General features: G+C 42.1%; 1 protein-coding gene across 2 annotated transcripts; it reads left to right on the top strand.

Moving 5' to 3' along the window:
- The first annotated feature begins 3,726 nt into the window (after positions 1-3,726).
- On the top strand, positions 3,727-18,865 carry IMPA1 (inositol monophosphatase 1). 2 transcript variants are annotated; one of them, XM_063130891.1, is made up of 9 exons: positions 3,727-3,788; positions 7,766-7,838; positions 8,094-8,223; positions 10,393-10,497; positions 10,793-10,838; positions 10,959-11,067; positions 12,838-12,946; positions 13,811-13,962; positions 16,409-18,865. In XM_063130891.1, exons 2-9 carry the CDS (start codon positions 7,772-7,774, stop codon positions 16,525-16,527), a joined length of 837 nt encoding a protein of 278 aa, XP_062986961.1. In that variant the 5' UTR covers positions 3,727-3,788; positions 7,766-7,771; the 3' UTR covers positions 16,528-18,865. The 2 variants fall into 2 exon arrangements, with proteins under 2 accessions (XP_062986961.1, XP_062986960.1); XM_063130890.1 differs by lacking the exon at positions 3,727-3,788 and adding an exon at positions 5,189-5,252.
- Positions 18,866-19,208: the final 343 nt, after the last annotated feature.

Below are 19,208 nucleotides of genomic sequence, written 5' to 3'. Positions count from 1 at the left end.
CCGATAATGTGTGGCATCTTAGGTGGTTAACCACATTTGGCACAAAATAAGTGTCCCAATGGTTCCTTGTAAACAAGAAAACAAAAGTGAAACAAGGCAATTAGCAGAAGCGCTTGAGTGTGAATATAAGAAAATAATAAAAAGCTAAGCCAAAACTACTTAGTTTTTCACAAACATTTTTGTTATTGGCAGAGTAGAAAAATGCATTGTTTGGGCAATTCTTTGCAACTCTTTCCCAAAAATGTTGATTCATTTACATTATGTTAATTCACACTTGCCTAAAGTTATGTGATCACAAACCCAATTAGCTCTGATTGCCTACATAACATTGTGACATCAGCTTGCTAACTGCATGAGCCCTGATTGGCTGGGATAATGCATGTGACTAGTTCAAGAAGGAAGAAGCAGCAGCAACCAGTGGAAAAATAGCACTGAACAAAAGTGAAAAAGTATGAATATTTACACAATCACTATCTATTTATTCACAATAGACACGCAGGGTTGGACAAGAAGCCAGGGCAGATCCTACAATTAATAGCACCCTGGAAGAAGAGTACCTTTGAGAATATCCCCCACTGGCTCAGGGTCAGCTTCACAGGGCCTCCCAGAGGGTTTATGGGGCCTTTTACAGGTGTGATGTTGGGGGCCCTACTGCTGCTGCCCCCTATAGGAAACCATGAATATGTGTAGCTGGGAGGCACGTGCGAGAATTATTGCATGCACGGACAGCATCTAAGAGTTCCCATCTGCAGCTCCTCTTTGCCCTGGGATCAAGCAGAATGATACTGGCACATTTTACGTATTGATTCAAAATATATCCCTCTTACTTTGGCTTTCCCCGGGCCATGAATCAGTCTCTAATGTGGTGCCATTTATTGCTTTGTGTTTATTGTATTCTTTTGTAAACTGCTTCAGGACTTGTGCAAATGTCATAGAAATACTGCTAATAAATATTAAGTAAATAGTTTATTTGTGTCGCAAAAGCCATTACAATAAACAAAACACATTAAAAAAAAATCAAGAGCAAGATATACATTAGTTTAAAACAATAATAAATCCTAACTGTAAAAGATTACTCATCAAGACAGTTCAACTTGTCACATAATTTCCTCCTTAGAATTGCTGCTCTGAAAGCAAAGCAGGCCACTTTTTCAGAAACCTGGGGCAATCTATCCCCCAACAAAAAATTGATCAAATCCCTCTTACTTTGGCTTTCCCTGGGCCATGAATTAGTCTCTAATATGGTGCTATTTATTGCTTTGTGTTTATTGTATTCCTTTGTAAACTGCTTCAGGACTTGTGTAAATGTGAAGTGGCATGGAAATATTGCTAATAAATATGATTAGTCTTAAAATGGAAAGTGGGAGGAGGCTGCAGACCCTGTTTTTTTATTCAATATCAATCTAACTTAAGTCCTATTCATTTCAATGGGTCTACTCTAAGTAAGAAGATCAGTCTTCTGCATCCCTCTGAGTTTAGCAGCAATTTTCACAGTAGCTAAGAGGAAATGAATTTCCCCAGGAACAGTACATTGTTTCTGATAAAGCAAAGCTTTTTGAGGTGCCTTGGTCTTGAATTCATACCTGTTAGCTTTATGAAAGCCCTGCTTCTGATGGAGATGAAACTGCTAGAACTAATCTGTTGATCTAGATCAATACAGCTGCCTAATGTTTTGGGCTCTCCTTGGGGATGTGGCTGTGGGAAATATCATAGAATAATTGGGGCCTATAAGGCCATTGAGTTCAATCTACAGGAATCAACATTAAATCATATCTGACAGATGGCTGTCCAGATGCCTCTTGAATGCCTCTAGTGTAGGAGAGCCCATGACCTTCCTATGTAATTGGTTCCATTGTCATACTGCTCTAACAGGAAGTTTTTTCTGATGTTCAGCTGGAATCTGGCTTCCTGTAACTTGAGCCCATTATTCCATGTCCTGCACTCTGGGAGGATCGAGAACAGATCCTGGCCTTCCTCTGTGTGACAACCTTTCAAGTATTTGAAGAGTACTATCATGTCTTCCCTCAGCCTTCTCTTCTCAAGGCTAAACGTGGCCAGTTCATTTAGTCTCTCCTCGTAGGGATTTGTTCCCAGACCCCCAATTATCCTCATTGCCCTGTCTGTACTTCAGAATTGGGCCCTGCTCCAGAAAGGGTGTGGGATGTAACCTGAAACTATCCCTGTACTCAATAGAACCTAATTTGAATGGGTTATGGCTAATGTTAATGGTAAATTCTGAAAGAGCAGGTCAGCAGCTTGGTGGACTCCTGGATTCATCAGTCATTGGAAGCTCAAGTGGCCTTTGTGTCGCAGTACCTTCTATCTTCACCTGGTAGCCCAATTGCAAAGTTATCTGGATGGGGGTAGCCTAGAATCAGTGCTCTATGCTCTGGTAACCTCTACGTTAGGTTACTGCACTTCATTGTATGTTGGACTGCCTTTGACAATGGAGAATTCATTGGCCAGGACTGGGATTAGGTGATGTGAACATATAAAATCCAGTCCTGGCTTGACTGCACTGGTTGGCAATTTGTTTCTGAGTCAAATTCAAAGTGTTTGTTTGATTGTAACCTAGAAATCCTACAGCCTCAGGGCCCAACTCAAGGACTGCCTCCATTTAAACCTACATGGTTTCTGAGGGCAGCCAGAATTCTAAAGGAGCTGGCCAAGGTGCTGATCTGTAGCCCAAACTAGATTCAGCACTGTGGATAGCACCTTTAGAGTTCTGTCTGAAAAGCATAATGGATTCATAGCCCCACCAAAATTGCAGCCACCAGCCTCCCATGGTATATCTATATAGATGTAGATATAATTTGCCAGGCAATAATGGATCTCAAGTAAGAACATAAGTGCCATGCTGATCAGACCAAGGGTCTACCTAGTCCAGCACTCTGTTCGCACAGTGGCCAACCTGCCATTGGCCAGGGACCAACAAGGCAGGACATGGTGCAACTGCACCCTCCCACCCATCTTCCGCAGCAACTGGTGCACACAGGCTTACTACCTCGAGTACTGGAGTTAGCACACAACCATCAGGGCTAGTAGCCATTGATAGCCTTCGCCTCCAGGTATTTATCCAACCCCCTTTTAAAGCCAAACAAATTGGTGGCCATCACTACATCTTGTGGTAGTGAGTTCCATAATGTAACTATGCACTGTGTGATGAAGTACTTCCTTTTATTTGTCCTGGCTCTCCCACCAATCAGATTCATGGGATGACCCCGGATTCTAGCATTTTGAGAGAGGCAGAAAAATGTCTCCCTATCCACATTCTCCATACCATGCATAATTTCGTACACCTCTACTTAGTGTGGGGGCTAATTTAGCACTCACCGTGCCGCGTTTACAGAAATAACCCAGTAAATACAAGCAGCAATGAATAAGGGGATGATTTTGCAAATTACGCATACAGAATCCCAGTTTACCTTCCGCCTGTCCCTGCTCTTGGCTGTTTTCCAAACGCGCCTAGAGAAAACCCCTCCCCTGGCAGCGACTAAAGTCGAGCTCTGTGCGCAATCTGGCCTCTCTCCCCCCCCCTCCCCGGGAAACAGCGGAACGCGCGAGAGCCAATCAGCTGCACCGGGCGTGTGTCGCGCGAGGCGGCTTTTTGGTCATCGACGCCTCTCCTCCCCCGAGACGCAGTAACGGAACAAGCCTTGCTATGCAGAGGGCAATTTTCAGGCACGCTGGCGCCTGCGCAGTGAGTCCCGTTGATGTCGTCACGTACCAGGCTCACGACCCGGCTTTGCCAGCAGTAGAAGAAGCGGCAGCGACTCGACTTCCTAACGGTAAGCCCGTGGCCTTGGCGGGGCTGCTCCTGCCTGCCTGCCCTTTTGCAGATCAGGTCTAGCTGGCTCTTATCCCTTCCAGCTATTTCTGCGGTCCCCTTGGCTGGCAACGCTCGGGTGACAATGCACTCTGCACACGCGCAGGGGGTCGTCCTTATTATCCCTGTAGGGCTGAACCGTGGCTGAAATGAAGCCTGGGGCAGGTCCTTACATAGAAAGATCCTCGTTGCTTAGAAGCAGCCGATCGAAACCCTTCCTGGACATTCCCATTCAGCACGGAAAACCCCCAGGAATAGAACGGGGGTCCCTGTTTTGCGACACTTCACTAGTACGTAGCATTTTTATATAGCATAAAACGAATGAGAAGACGTAGATTTTAAAGCTTGGGCGTATTGCTGTGCAGCAGGCTTTCCCCAGCCTGGTGCCCTCCCGATGTTTTGAACTACATCTTCTAGCATCCCTTCCCACTGGCCCTGCTGATGGGAGTGGATGTCCAAAACAGCTGAACAGCGCGAGGTTTTGGGAGGCTGATGTACAGAGACAGCATAGCCTTTACCAAAAGTTGCAAAAATACTTCCCCACTCTAGAGGAATACTGAGCCCACAGCTAGACCTAAGGTTTATCCTGGGATCATCCAGGGTTCGCCCCTGCCTGAGCACTGGTTCCCCTGTGCGTCACCTAGATGAACAGGTTTGACCCCTGGACGATCCAGGGATAAACCTTAGGTCTAGCTATGGCCTAAGTCTCTATAGATTTTTTAAAAAATAATCATTTGGTGGTGGTGATGGAGATTATGATCCTCATCATTATGTTCCGCACACAGCACTCACTATTGCTATGGACATGCCCAGCCAGAAGCAACATTTGGGTATTTGAGTGCTAAGAAAATTAACCATTCAGCCCACTGACTTGCTGGGCCACCACCAACAGATTTATTTATTTATTCATTCAAATATATATATATATATATATATATATATATATAATTATCCTGCTCTTCAATCAGAAAGGATCTCAGAGTCCTTTACAGGGATAAAAAGTAAAACACTCCCTGCCCGCAGGGTTACTGTCTAAAATGGGCAGGAAGAAAGTAGACTGCCAGGCATTTTGGATTTCAACTCCCAGCATTCTTGACCCTTGGCCGTGCTTTCAAGGGCTTCTGGGAGTTGAAATCCATAACACCTAGAGAGCTACCTTCTGCCCACCCACCCTTGATTTAAAAGACCCATTACAAAAGGAAGGGAAATTAGTTAGAAGGGAGCAAAAAAACCAAATTAGGCACTTGGTTTTTAGTTGCAAAGTGCAGCAGGTAATGGAATTGGATCTAAACCTAATAGAAGGACTGCTACTTTCTCTCCCTCTGAAGGTCTCGACAGATGGTATAAGCTGCAATTTTTAGCATTATAAACTGATTATCTGGATATTTGAAAGATCTGGAAAATATTTTGCTTCTGAATGGGGAAAGTAATCATTGTTCATATCCATTTTTATTCACTTATACGTAAATGCATACAGTGCCATCAATGCACAAGTGCTTTACAATGTGATATAGTAAAACAGTCAGATCCCATAGTCAAGAAGCCTACAATCTGTCATATATAATAAGCGATCAGTGGGTTTTTTTTATCAGTTGCTTATCTTTATATACAACTTTCACTGCAAGCTTTCACTACAAGTCAGTGCCAATTTTAGGCATCAGTGTCAGGGCATGCATGCCTTTTGCCTCAATTATGCAGCAGGGCTTATTTGCTCTGCATATGCCTGTCATGTAGGTTGACAGCATAACAGGAAATGATGCAATCACTGTGTAGTCCAATGTTACAAAATGATGGCTTGCACTGGATTGAAGAGAAGCAATTTCCTCCACCATGAAGAGGTTTATGGACCTCAGTAGAATCTGACAGCACAGCAGTTAACCTTTGTCATTCTTTGGAAAGAATAAAACAAGCTCCTTATTTGAGCTGCCATCCTAATCATTTGTTTCTCCTATGAACTAGAATTCAGACGAGTTGTGCTCACTGTTTTTCAACTAAGCGAGACCATTGCAAAACAGTTAGCTGATAACAGAATATAGAAGCTAGCATTACATCAAGGAGACCAAGAAGCAGCTATGTATCATTTTAATTTTTGTAAACCACCCAGAGAGCATCGGCTATTGGGCGGTATAAAAATGCAATCAATCAATAAATAAATAATATCACCTTCATTTTACCAGTGAGGCTTGTATGTGCAGACATCCAGCCCGATAATATTTATTTTCTACGAGAAAAGCAGGAGCAGTATCCCAGATTCCTAGGATAAATCCTGACTCAGTTGCCCTTCTGTAAGCAGAGAGGCCCCTTCCCTTCACAGAAGGGACTCAGATTCAGTGGAGATTGGTTTCACTGATTCCCTCTTCCTCCTGCAGTGCCAAAGCCACCTCCCGTGCTGTTCTGGAAGGTCTCACAAGCCTCCGGAGCTTCAGGAGGAACCAGGAATTGAAGAAAATTGCCTCAGCCACTTCCAACAGCAGGAGCGTCTCATGTGTAGAGTTGTGCTTACGGGAGCTTAGGATCCTAGTGAATGTATTTCAGCCCTTAGTATTGGACAGTATTAACTTTTTAGAAGTTTTGGTGTATTCTTCTTTTAGTTCCTTGCAGGAAAAACAAAAGATCTCTTTCAGTTTATCTTAACTCTTGTGCTGTACTCTGAGATCTTCTTTATTATGCTTTGTTATATATTTTGCTAATAGTAATTTCATCTCTTTCACTCCCTTATTATTAAAATAAGCGGCGTCCCAATTTGACTTGCTACTTTTAGTAACTGCTCCCACAGCAAATGGATCCCTTGTTTCCCAGCAGTCGAAATTATCCACCTTTTCTTGCAAATGGTGGTCACTTCAAAAAGGTTGTGGAATAGGAATGAACCACTAATTATATAGTGGAGGTTCAGTTCAAAACTTTAGTTCAGGGTGGTCGAGTAAATTAGTATTTTTAGCTGGTTACGGTATTGAAAAATCCTCTTCTGTCCGGAAAACTTGTGTTTTCATAAATTACACCCTAATCTTAACTAGACATACTACCCAGTATGTTTATCATGTTTTCTCATAAGTACATAGGAGCTGCTTTATACAAGGAAAGGAAAGGAAAGGAACCTCTTGTGCAAGCACTGAGTCATTACTGACTCTTGGAGGGACGCCAGCTTTCGCTGACGCTTTCTTGGCAGGCCTTATAGTGGGGTGGTTTGCCGTTGCCTTCCCCGGCCGTTATTACCTTTCCCCCAGCTAGCTGGGTACTCATTTTACCGACCTCGGGAGGATGGAAAGCTGAGTCGACCCAAGCCGGCTGCCTGAAACCAGCTTCCGCTGGGATTGAACTCAGGCCGTGGGGAGAGTTTCAGTTGCAGAAACTGCTGCTTTACCGCTCTGCGCCACATGAGGCTTGCTTTATACAAAGTCAGATTATTTGTCGACATAGCTCAGTATCGTCTATTCTGATTGGCAATGGCACTCCCCGGGTCTAAGGGCTTTTCTACGTGGGACTTTTAACTTGCCACATTATCAAGGCTTCTGCTTCTGGATTCTTTGTGGGATTAAGATCAGCTCCTTTACACATGTGTTTTTCTGGATTTTTTCCCTTCTGTCTTTCTATATGTTCCATTACACAACCACAGTCAGTGGAATTTACTCCCAAGTAAGTATATGTGAGATTTTACCCTTGAAAATGAATATATATTAAAATCCTAATGTTTCTTGTCATCAAAGCCACAGCAAGGCAAGGTACCAGGAGGGGAATACTAACTTTCATTTGCCTGTCACCTCAACATGTATAAAACCACAGCAAAATTAAAATAACTAACACTTTGAAGTCAAGAATATGGAGACTAATAAGCTGAAAGCTATTTAGTAAATGTCACATAATTTTTTTTATCACAGCATCACTGCTGTATTGTATGATTTTTTAACATGCATAAATTGTGAAATCTGCCTTTTTACCTAGATAAAGATGGCTGATCCTTGGCAAGAATGCATGGACTTTGCAGTGACTTTAGCAAAAAGAGCTGGAGAGGTAGGTATAACATATTTAGATCTACATAAGTATATTATTCTTCATTGTGAAAAAATATGTGTTGAAGAAACTTGTACTTCTATCTAATGCCTACATAGTATGAAGAGATTAGGGATTTCCAGAGCAAACATGAAATCAAATCTATTTAAAATCTGCTTTAAACTGATACGTCTGGTTTATCTCACTTATAAGCTTAATTAACTCATGTTCTTCAAAAACACCAGAGACAACTCATGTACATAATTTTCTTTACAGGTAGTCCGAGAGGCACTGACGAAGGAGATAGATATCATGATTAAAAGCTCTCCAGCAGATCTAGTGACAGTAACTGATCAAAAAGTGGAAAATATGCTTATTTCTTCTCTAAAAGAAAAATATCCATCTCACAGGTACAGCATATTTTAGAAGTTAAGTTTTATTATCAGTGGCAAGAGGGGAGATGTGCCTGAAATTCAAGTCACTCATTTTTGGGACTTAATGGCTCAACATGAAATACAGGAGAAGCCTGCCTATTTAATAAAGTTGGTTTCTGTATATGTTTTAAAGCTGCATTTGGCCTGCATAATTTCTGTTATCACATTCCAGTTCCAGTTAGGTTGAGATGGAAGAAGGGGGAATAACACAACTTGGAAGGTTGAGGCCAGGGTTGGGCAACTTGTACAGCCTTAGGGCTGCATGAGGCATTGAGTGGGCAGCAGAGAGCTACCCACGCACTCACTGCTGGGACAGGGTGAAGTTACAACCCCATAATACCAAACAAAAAGTTAAGGATATATATATATATACAATGGAACAATAATGTTTAATGTACAAAAATAAAATAAAGGTTAACAATAGTATTGCTTTAAAAGTGCAACCTCATATTGCACAAGAATAAATATCTATCAGGCACAACATGAAGTAAAAAGGCCAAATGCATTTCAACACAAGGTCTTCATCAGTGGCAAATGCGGTCTGCTGTATGCTCCCTGAAGACTTAATTGGGCTGACTTTATAATTCCCACAATTATGTGGTATAAGATGTCACTTCCATTTGAAAATAATACAGGGCCTCAGCCTCTTCAAACCGCCTGGGACAATCTTTAGATAAAACCACAGCGCGCTGTTTAATCATACAAACCAGTTTAGTGTCTCTCCCACACACACAAACATTCTCCCACATTACCAGACCTCCATGGGTGAGGATGACAACCCTAAACCTCTCCTAGGTAGGGAAGCCTTCCTCTCCTTGCTTGAAGAGAAGAGGTGGCTACTCTAGCCCTCCATACTTTGTGATTTCTTTCTGAAGAATAACACTACCAAGAGGCAAGCTGCAGAGTTTGGTAAGACAGACAGTTGGACTTGGCACCTTTCATGGCCCATTCCAATTTATATCCTGTGATAGCACATCCTGTGTTCCTCTGACCAAAGAGGTCAGGCCTTAACATCTGACCCACTGGCAAATCTAGCCAGTTGTCTTATAGTCCCCTTTGACCACTGCTTGTGGTGATGTGCAAGATAAATCTAACTGATATATCCCAGTTTTAGGACTCATAGTAAGTTTGAAGAAGCCTTTATAGACTCCTGACATGATGAGGTGAGGATACCAAATGTCAAATAACAGTGTGGGCAGAACGAACTCTCTGTAATTTTCCAAGTTCTCCTGTGTTATATGTGGTGGTCATACCATTGCATGATCAACCTCTCCAGTGCAGCGGTCTAAGAGTGCTTCCAGCCAAGGCTTTTGTAGTGTCATCACCCTGACTCGTTCACAGAATTTTAAAAAGGGTCTAGGCAACATCATCTTTGACTCGTAAGCTTCCCATGTTTTCCAACTGCTTCTTCCTTTTTTTTTTTAAGGAAAAGAAATGTCTTCTAATCAGTAATGCTAGGAGCTCTCTGTCTAAAAGCATCCTTATTTAGTAAAGATAGTTGTTAAGGTGTTGAAATTTAAGTTCTCATCTTTTTCAGAGCAGATTGCTTACTTGAGAACTTGATTGTAGACAAGCAAAGTTATTGCTTGTTTTGGGTCATTGCAGAATGTCTGGAGGTACAAGGTTCTATATATAATAGACTTATAGTAGAAAGTACTCCTTTACACAATGTGAAATTATCTTGTAGAATTCAGTCCCACTTGTGGAATTCACTCTGGTGATGGCCACTTGCTTAGATGGCTTTGAAATTAATGGAAGATGGCTATTTACTTTGGTTTCTGTATAGAAATCCCATGTTGAATATCAACTGAATATCAGTTGCTAAGGGTCATCCATGCAGGATGTTATTGCATTCATGTCCTTCTTGTGGGCTTTTGAGAAGCTTCTTGCAGGCCTCTGTGGTCTGCCAGGACAACATCCTGCCCAGTTCAGGATGCTGGACTAATAGCGTTTTTAATCTGATCTGGCACTATCCTTATATTTATACATTTCCACTGAATAAATTTAATTTGGTTCAAGGAAATTAGAATGCTCCAGAAATGGTTTGCTGGATGAGTGATGGTTTTGGAATTTGTGGTGATGTTTTAAAATCTACGTATATCAGGTGTAAATGCACACTTTAAAAATGATCTATATTTTCCCTAGCTTTATTGGAGAAGAATCTGTTGCAGCTGGTGCAGGAAGTAACTTGACGGATAATCCCACTTGGATTATTGACCCTATTGATGGAACTACTAACTTTGTACACAGGTACATTTTTACAATCTGTCTCTTAGCCCCTACATATACTGGAGTGAGGGGGTGGGGAGATATTTTAATATCCAGTTTCTCTGGAATCAGAGGTATGGTATTTGAGCTGTGTTGTTGTATAAACATGATAGTTTTTGTGTTCTAGCTTGATCTTGGTTAAGACAGGAGTGGACGGTTAAATTTTTCTCCAAATCCTATTTTTTTAATTACAGTTGAACAAGTTCTGACTTTTCCAACTAGGTTAACTTGCCTCTGAGCTTACATGTGCAATATTCTTCTCTCTTTTATTCTCAAGGTTTCCCTTTGTGGCAATTTCAATTGGCTTTGTTGTGAAGAAAAAGGTAACTTCTTGTTTTCATTTTAAGATTCAGAAATGCTTCCTTTGCATCCTATTACAGAATGTAAACTCTTGTGTGTGTATGCGTGTTTTTAAACAAAATGTTGCATTTTCTTGGTGGCAGATGGAATTTGGAATTGTGTATAGCTGTGTAGAAGACAAAATGTATACCGGCATGAAAGGAAAAGGAGCATTTTGTAATGGACAAAAACTCCAAGTATCGCAACAACGTGGTAAGGCTTTGGTAACCTCAGAGCTCACTTGAGGCAACTCCACATCATAGGGTTCCATAATCTCTTCCACAAACAACTTGAGAAATATAATTTATCAGCTTTATTTCTCTAGGTTACAGTATCAGATGTAGTGTTTACTTCACCTGTTATCCCAAGAGTAGGCAGTGTGTGGCCCTTCAGATGTTGTTGGACTGCAACTCCCATGTTCCCTCACCATTGACTGTGCTGCTAGGGCTGATGGGAGTTGCAATCCAATAACATCTGGAGGGCCATAAGTTGCCCGCCCCTGCATTATCCCATTAGCTAGGTCCTGGCCTTTACAGTTTAGAGTTTCTCTGCTTCCATAGTCTCTGGGCCATTTTCTGCCCCATTTTCGTACTCCTAGCCTGGAAGCAAAGTCTCCCCTTCACCTTTATATGCCCATACAGGCCAGGCTAGTCTCTGCATCCCTCTCTCGCTAGTGCCAAGACCCAGCCTTGGGCGTCTTCTCTTTCTAGCTCTGACTTAGCTTCCAATTCTCACTCTGCTTTCTCACTTGCTCACCTTCCCTCATCCACTTCCACCTCAGACTCTTCCCTTCCTTGAGTGACACTCTCCCCTTTTAAACTCTTCTGTCCACTAGCTCTGCCTGTCTCTTGACTTAGCCTCCCTTGACTTTAACTCATCAGACTCTCTTCTCTTCCTAGACTTGCTGACCCACCACAGTCTTTCCTGCTCTGGGCTCTCTTCCTGGGCCAGCTTCCTCTCCATGTGCTCTTTCACCAATCTCTCACAGACCTCTGCTGTATTTATACAGCAGTATAACTTTTACAAAATTGGGGGAGGAAGTGATGGATTGAGGGATGGAAGCACCCAAATGTATTTTAATCTGAAACATCAAATGGTATTCGAATAGTTATTTCACCTGGGGTGCTTTCAGCCAGAGAAGTGTGTGGCTAGAAGAATTCTTGTTCCCACTGAACAATTGCCATGCAGTTGTTGAACTTCAAAGGGTTCATACAGATGTATGTTAAGGCATGGCTTGTCCTGGTTTTTTGCTTGGTGTCCTCTTGCCTCTGCACTGCATTTGACAAATACACTAACCAGCAAATTGAATGCTGACTCAGTAGTCTGTCTAACATATTTTTACCAGGTTTCAGACAGGCTGTCTGCATTTTCTTTTTATTTATTTTTAATGCTACCTCTAGGTTTATTCAGTTAAATGCTTGTTTGCCTTATTACTAAACATTTTTTTTAAAAAAATGAAAATGATCCATGGAGGGGAGAAGGGTTTGTGACAAGGAATGCAGAGTACAGCTGCCTTCTACTGCAAACATAACAGGCTTTCCAGAGCATAATCCTGGCAAATAGATCATTCATATCAACAAAATGTGGCAAGTCCTTCCACAGTAGCTTCATTACCCATCTAATGTATGTTGGTAGGCACCCAGGCACAATATTCAGGGCAGGAGACAATGGAGCCTTGTGGAGCACAATTAAACTGATGAGATAGTGTTGGCCCTTGGTCAGAACCAGTTAAATCAACCTTGTACTCTGCTTTAGATCTGTTACAAGTCAAAGGTTTGCCAAAGAACTCTATGTAAATCCAGATAAATCTGTGAGCAAGGATGGCCACGACTCAACACCTCCTTGCAAAATAATGCTGTGCTTTGGGCAATACATTCTGTTAGCACCTGTCGTAAACATTGGCTTTGAACAACACAGACCAAATGAATATGAATACAGTAGGTAGGCTTGATTTATTTTTGATATTTTCCCCCTTTTTTGCAGATATTACAAAAGCACTCTTGGTGTCAGAACTGGGATCCAGCCGCGATCCAGAAGTTATAAAAACTATTCTTTCCAACATGCAAAGACTCCTCAGCATTCCTATTCATGGGTATGGCATCTTCTTTGTTTCTATTTTATTTGCCTTTTTCTTGTAAGATTTGGCACATAAGCACAACAAAATTGTAAGATTTGGCACATGAGCACAACTTTTCCAGAAACTATAGGAAAGCTTTGTTTCTCCTTTCCATCTGACCCAAGAGCCAAAAAGAGGAGCTCCCTGTCTAGCATATTGGCTGAAGGACTGACTGCATCTTGTCCCATACAGTCGGAACAGAAGACAAAAACTTACTCCGATAAGAAAAGGTGTCCACAGTGGAAAGAACTTTTACAGTAGTCCTACCCCTGTGTTCCCCCTTACTCCAGAAATGGAAGGTAGTACTGAACCAAGAAATGAGGGCTAAGAATTAGGAAGAGGTGGCAGCAGAGAAGGTAGGATTGTGGGAGATGTGAGGCTAACTGGATGTTCTGAGTTGCATGTCCCAGCCATAAATTCCACAAGGGCATGTTGTTCAAAGGTCACTTGATCTTAGCCAGAAGGCCAAAAAGCAATATTCATTGTCTATGCTGCCCAGAAGGTCCGACCATATAACACTGATTCTCGCCTGCTTGTTACTGGTTGCCAATTGTATACTACTAAGTATACTATACTGAGAGTCAGTGACTGGCCCAAAGTCACCCAGTGAGCTTCATTGCCAAGAGGGGATTTGAACCTGAGTCTCACAACTCCAACACTTTGTGTTTAGTTCAAACCAGACTATTGCATTTAGAGCCCAAAGAAGTCAAAAGGACTGAACAGCCAGAAACTTTGCATCTGTGCTTTTGCATTACAGATGACTGGTGATTGCTGTAAATATCTCAATGTAAGACTGTGGGTTTTAATTCTCACGGCATTAATCTATATTATCTGTTTTAGGATTAGAGCAGTCGGGACGGCAGCCGTAAATATGTGTCTGGTGGCAACAGGAGGAGCAGATGCCTATTATGAGATGGGAATTCATTGTTGGGATATGGCGGGAGCTGGAATTATTGTTACTGAAGCAGGCGGAGTGCTGCTAGATGTCTCCGGTAAAATACGTCAGAAACATAACCTGACCAGTTTCTTTTTGTTTTCTTAATTGAAGGAAGTGTATTATTTGTGTGCAGTTAACAATTGCCAACTAGCTAAATGTAAAGAGCACAATCTAGAGAATGTTACGCATTTAATTGTGTCCATTCAATAGGATAATAGCATTAGCGCATCTGATTTATGCTAAATTACACCCACTAATTTCTACTGGATTACATCCACTTTTTGTCCCAAAAGACACACATAGGAACATAAGAACAGCTAAGCGTCCATCTGGTCCATCATTCCATTCACACAGTGGCCAACCAGCTGTCGACCAAGGACCCACCAAGGACATGGTGCAACAGCACCCTCACACCCATGTTCCCTAGCAACTGGTTTATATAGGTTTACTGCCTCTGATACTGGAGGTAGCATGTAGCCATCAAGACTGGTAGCCATTGATAGCCTTCTTTTTCAGGGATTTATCCAGCCCCCTTTTAAACCATCCGAATTGGTGGCCATCACCACATTTTGTGGCAGTGAATTCCATAGTTTGACTATGTGCTGTGTGAAGAAGTACTTCCTTTTATCTGTCCTGAATCTCCCACCTATCTGCTTCATGGGATGATCCCGGGTTCTAGTATTTATGGGAGAAGGAGAAAAATGTCTCCCTCTCCACATTCTCTACACCATGCATAATCAGGTCTCCTCTTAGCCTCTTTTTTCCAAGCTAATGAATCCCAGCTGTTATTATTATTATTATTATTATTTATTTATATAGCACCATCAATGTACATGGTGCTGTACAGAGTAAAACAGTAAATAGCAAGACTCTGCCGCATAGGCTTACAATCTAATAAAATCATAGTAAAACAATAAGGAGGGGAAGAGAATGCCAACAGGTACAGGGAAGGGTAAGCAGGCACAGGGTAGGGAAAAACTAACAGTAGAAAGTAACAGTAGAAGTCTGCACAACATCAAGTTTTAAAAGCTTTAGGAAAAAGAAAAGTTTTTAGTTGAGCTTTAAAAGCTGTGGTTGAACTTGTAGTTCTCAAATGTTCTGGAAGAGCGTTCCAGGCGTAAGGGGCAGCAGACGAAAATGGACGAAGCCGAGCAAGGGAAGTAGAGGCCTTTGGGCAGGCGAGAAACATGGCATCAGAGGAGCGAAGAGCACGAGCGGGGCAATAGTGTGAGATGAGAGAGGAGAGATAGGAAGGAGCTAGACCGTGAAAAGCTTTGAAGGTTAACAGGAGAAGTTTATATTGGATTCTGAAGTGAATTGGAAGCCAATGAAGAGATTTCAGAAGCGGAGTAACATGGTCGGAGCGGCGTGCTAAGAAGATGATCTTTGCGGCAGAGTGGTGAACAGAAACCAACGGGCTGATGTGAGAAGAAGGAAGGCCAGAGAGAAGAAGGTTGCAGTAGTCCAACCGTGAAATAACCAGTGCATGAACAAGCGTCTTGGCAGAAGAGACAGACAAAAATGATCGAATCCTGGCAATATTATACAGGAAAAATCGACAAGATTTAGCCTTCCTTCATAGGGAAGATGCTCCAGTCTCTTGATCATTTTCCTTGCCCTTTTCTGCACTTTTTCCAGGTCTACAATATCTTTTTTGGGTGTGGTGACCAGAACTGTACACAGTATTCTAAATGTGATTAATATGGCTTTTACCTCAATTTGTCATAAGTGCTTTTGTAAAAAATGCATTCAGTTGCAACGGTGAGCTAGAATTCCAGAGAATCCAGCTTTACCAAGAGAGAGCATGCAGCCCCTTTCGCTTCTGCTTTGCTCCTTCCCGCTAGTGCAACTCCCTCCCTATCTTCCCATGATTAGAGGGACACAGTTGGGTTCTATCCTACTTTGATTTACTTCATACTATTAGGGCAGATTTATTTATTTATTTATCATATTTATACCCCGCTCCTCAGCCAAAAAAGGCTCTCGGAGCGGCTTACACTTAGCAAAAAAGACAGTCCCTGCCCTCAGGCTTACAGTCTAATAAAGACATGACACACAAGGAAAAGGAGTTCAGGGGGGAAGAGGTAAAGAGAGAGAGATATTAAGTGGACTGGGGAAAGGGCTGATGGGATTGTCCTGCTCCTGAAGGAGGGGAGTCCAACTGGAGCAGGCCCCGATGTTTCCTCGGCCTGCTCCTGTCCCTTCGGTCCTTCTTCTTCACCACAGGACCAAGATGGCAGTTTGCCCTGTGGGGGTGGGGGAAGAGTCCAACAGGGGCAGGCCCCGATGTTTCCTTGGCCTGCTCCTGTCCCCTCGGTCTTTCTTCTTCCCCACAGGGCCAAGATGGCAGTTTGCCCTGTGGGGGTAGGGGAAGAGTCCAACAGGAGCAGGCCCCGATGTTTCCTCGGCCTGCTCCTGTCCCCTCGGTCCTTCTTCTTCCCCTTTATATTTAAGGCTATAAACTAATTGTACTGCTTTGTGTATGTCTTTTTTTTTTCTAGGAGGGCCATTTGATTTGATGTCCAGAAGAATAATTGCGGCAAATAACCAAGTAATAGCAGAGCGGATAGCCAAAGAGATCCAGGTCATTCCTCTTGAAAGGGATGATGCAACAAATTAATGGTTAAATTTCACTGACCCTGCGATTGACTATTCCTATCAGCTGGTCTGTTTTTGTTTTTAATAAAACTTTTTATGTGGAGCACACTTTTTGGATTTGAGTAGTGTGGCAGACAGGGTTGATGCTGAATCCTGACATTTCAAAGCCTAATATTTCAATTGTTTCCCCCACCCCCCACCCCCAAATGTTTCTGGTCATTTCTTTTGTCTTGTGCAAATGGCAAATGAACATTTGGAAAACTGTTTTTGAGCATCACATCTTCGCTTCGTATGTGGGAGAGGTGCATAATTCCTCCTATGCCAATGATTCTCCCTGGATGGTGGGAGTGAGGGAAACCTTTACAAAATATCTGGGAGAGAACCTCTGGGAGAGAATCAGTGAGTGCCACCTGCTGCCAAGTCTTGCCTACAAATGCTTTCCCATTAGCATTATGATGGAAAGGTTCCGATTCTACATTTTCCAACTTTGGTTTTTCATATTTTCCACCTGGTGGTGCGCCTATAGTATTTCACATAAACCATATCCACGCTGGCCTGTCAGATATCCTCTTTGAAAAAGGATGTAATTACAGAGTTGACGGCATGGTCCAGCCAAAGTTAAGCATTCTAAAGGCAATGGTGAAGTAAAGTGTTTAATTAAATCTCTTAAATTGAAATTGGCGTAACAACTTTGATTTGATCATGTCACAGTTGTTCAGAGAACTGTCCCTTTTCTTTCCACCCTCACAGTAACTTTTAGAAGGGGTGATGAATTGGGGGAGGGGGAATTACCTAGATTCAAGTACAAAAATAAAATCAATAGACTGTTATTAATACTAAATTATTAAAGCAATGTAAAAACATTTGGTCACAACTCATTGAATAAATATTCTCAACATTTAAGTAGACACAGAATGGGTTTTAAACTGAAAATTCTTTACTAGGACTTTTTAAAGTCTTCTTCTGAGGAATTTATTTCTAATTTTGAAAAAGACTTGACAGGTGAAAGAGGAGGGACCAAGTATTTGTTCACCTTTCCTAGAAAAGTAAGTGACAGCAGAATTTCTTAAGATATATTTAAAGAATTGGATGTTCAGTGAGTGAGCCTTGTGACATCCAGAAATATTGACTTAAATTGTACATGGAGGGAGCAATCCTATGACCACTAGACACTGTCTAAAGGGACATAGGATTTTTGGTTTCTGGGAACCAAGGTTAGAACCAGGCCTCCAACCTCGGAGCCCAGAAACTGCTCTCTCCCGCCCCATTGTAGATGGTGTGACTCTCATTGTGCTGACCTTGTCTCTGCACTTGGAAACGGAGTACAGAGAGGATGAAAAGAGGGTTGTCCCGGGCCTGGGGTGGGGAGGAGACTGTGGATGCTGCTTAACACAGCTTTCTATCAGGTTTCCAGACCACTTCCCTCCCCAACGCTGTGCCTATGTGGGTGAAATAATCTGTCCAGACAAAAATGCAGGGTGGCTGGAGCATGGAGGAGAGGATTCCCTCCATGCTCCAGCCGCCCTGCATTGGATAGTTACAGCCTCTGATTTCAGAGTCTGGCAACTATCTGGAGAGGATCGCGCCCCAAGTGCATATGAGCTTGAACTTGCATCACTGAATTGTTGGCCACTGAGCTTTCAATATAGCATGCAAGCCTCCTATCGCCTATCTTTGTCACATGGGGCTTTGCATTCTGATTCATCTGACGATGTCCTAATGTACGCGTGACCTGTTCACAACACTGGAGATGTACCATAAATGTAACGTTCCAAGATGTTTCATACCATTATTTACTAATTCTCTGCTTTCCCTGTTAGATCATGCATTACGTTAGTTCATCTAGTACAGCCATAACCATGCAGGCACCATTTTCTCCCCCAAAATGATAACTGTCAAACTAAATGTAACCAATAAGATTTCCTCCCCAGTTTCATTTTCTTTTGAATTATATGGGTTCATAGCCATTGTGGGGGCAAATTGTTCTTAGCCCAATCCTCAAATTGTGATTAATTTCAGTTGGGCATGCATTCCTGGAGCAGGCTTAACAATGGGTCTTATGATTCAGTCCTGTGCATCACTGTGCTGACATAGCAGTGCATAGTTTTTGAGGGAAGGTCTCTAGCACCAATGTAAAGGGACAACATGATGCAAGCTGCCTGTAGATGTTTCTTATATTTAAACAGCCTTAAGGATTTTACTTTTTTCAAAAGTGTCAGAATGATTCCTTAGCACACCAGGCCAAATAGAGGAATTCTGGGCTCTTGTATGAAAAATGCTAATATGAAGCAGATATACTTTGTAAAGTGAATATTGTTTTGAAATGTACTGTGGTAATAAAGATTTTTGCTGGAAAATGATCGTGAATATTCTTTTGCCATTCCACATTAATTTGATGCCTTTCAGAAACTTACAAGCTCCATACACTGAACGATTAATATTTAGCCTGTAAAAACCACATCTCTATCAATGTGGTTTTCTTAAGAGTCAGCCTAAAACTATGGCTATTCCCAACATGTCCATTATGTTCCAACATAATGGATGGGAGTAGCCTTGTCAAGGCGCTGTATTGATTGTTGCCTTTAAAAATAATGAAGGTATTTGACGAGTGTAAAATATTAAAGAAATTAGCTTTCAAACAGTGAGAGGAAGAGGTCTGCAAAGTGTGTGTGTGTGTATAATAGAAGGGATAACCTTGTGTTC

The sequence above is a fragment of the Elgaria multicarinata genome, chromosome 7 (genome assembly GCF_023053635.1).
Source record: "Elgaria multicarinata webbii isolate HBS135686 ecotype San Diego chromosome 7, rElgMul1.1.pri, whole genome shotgun sequence".
Classification (NCBI taxonomy): domain Eukaryota; kingdom Metazoa; phylum Chordata; class Lepidosauria; order Squamata; family Anguidae; genus Elgaria; species Elgaria multicarinata.
The sequence above is the reverse complement of the archived record's forward strand: the minus strand, read 5'-3'. Positions and strand labels throughout refer to the sequence as shown.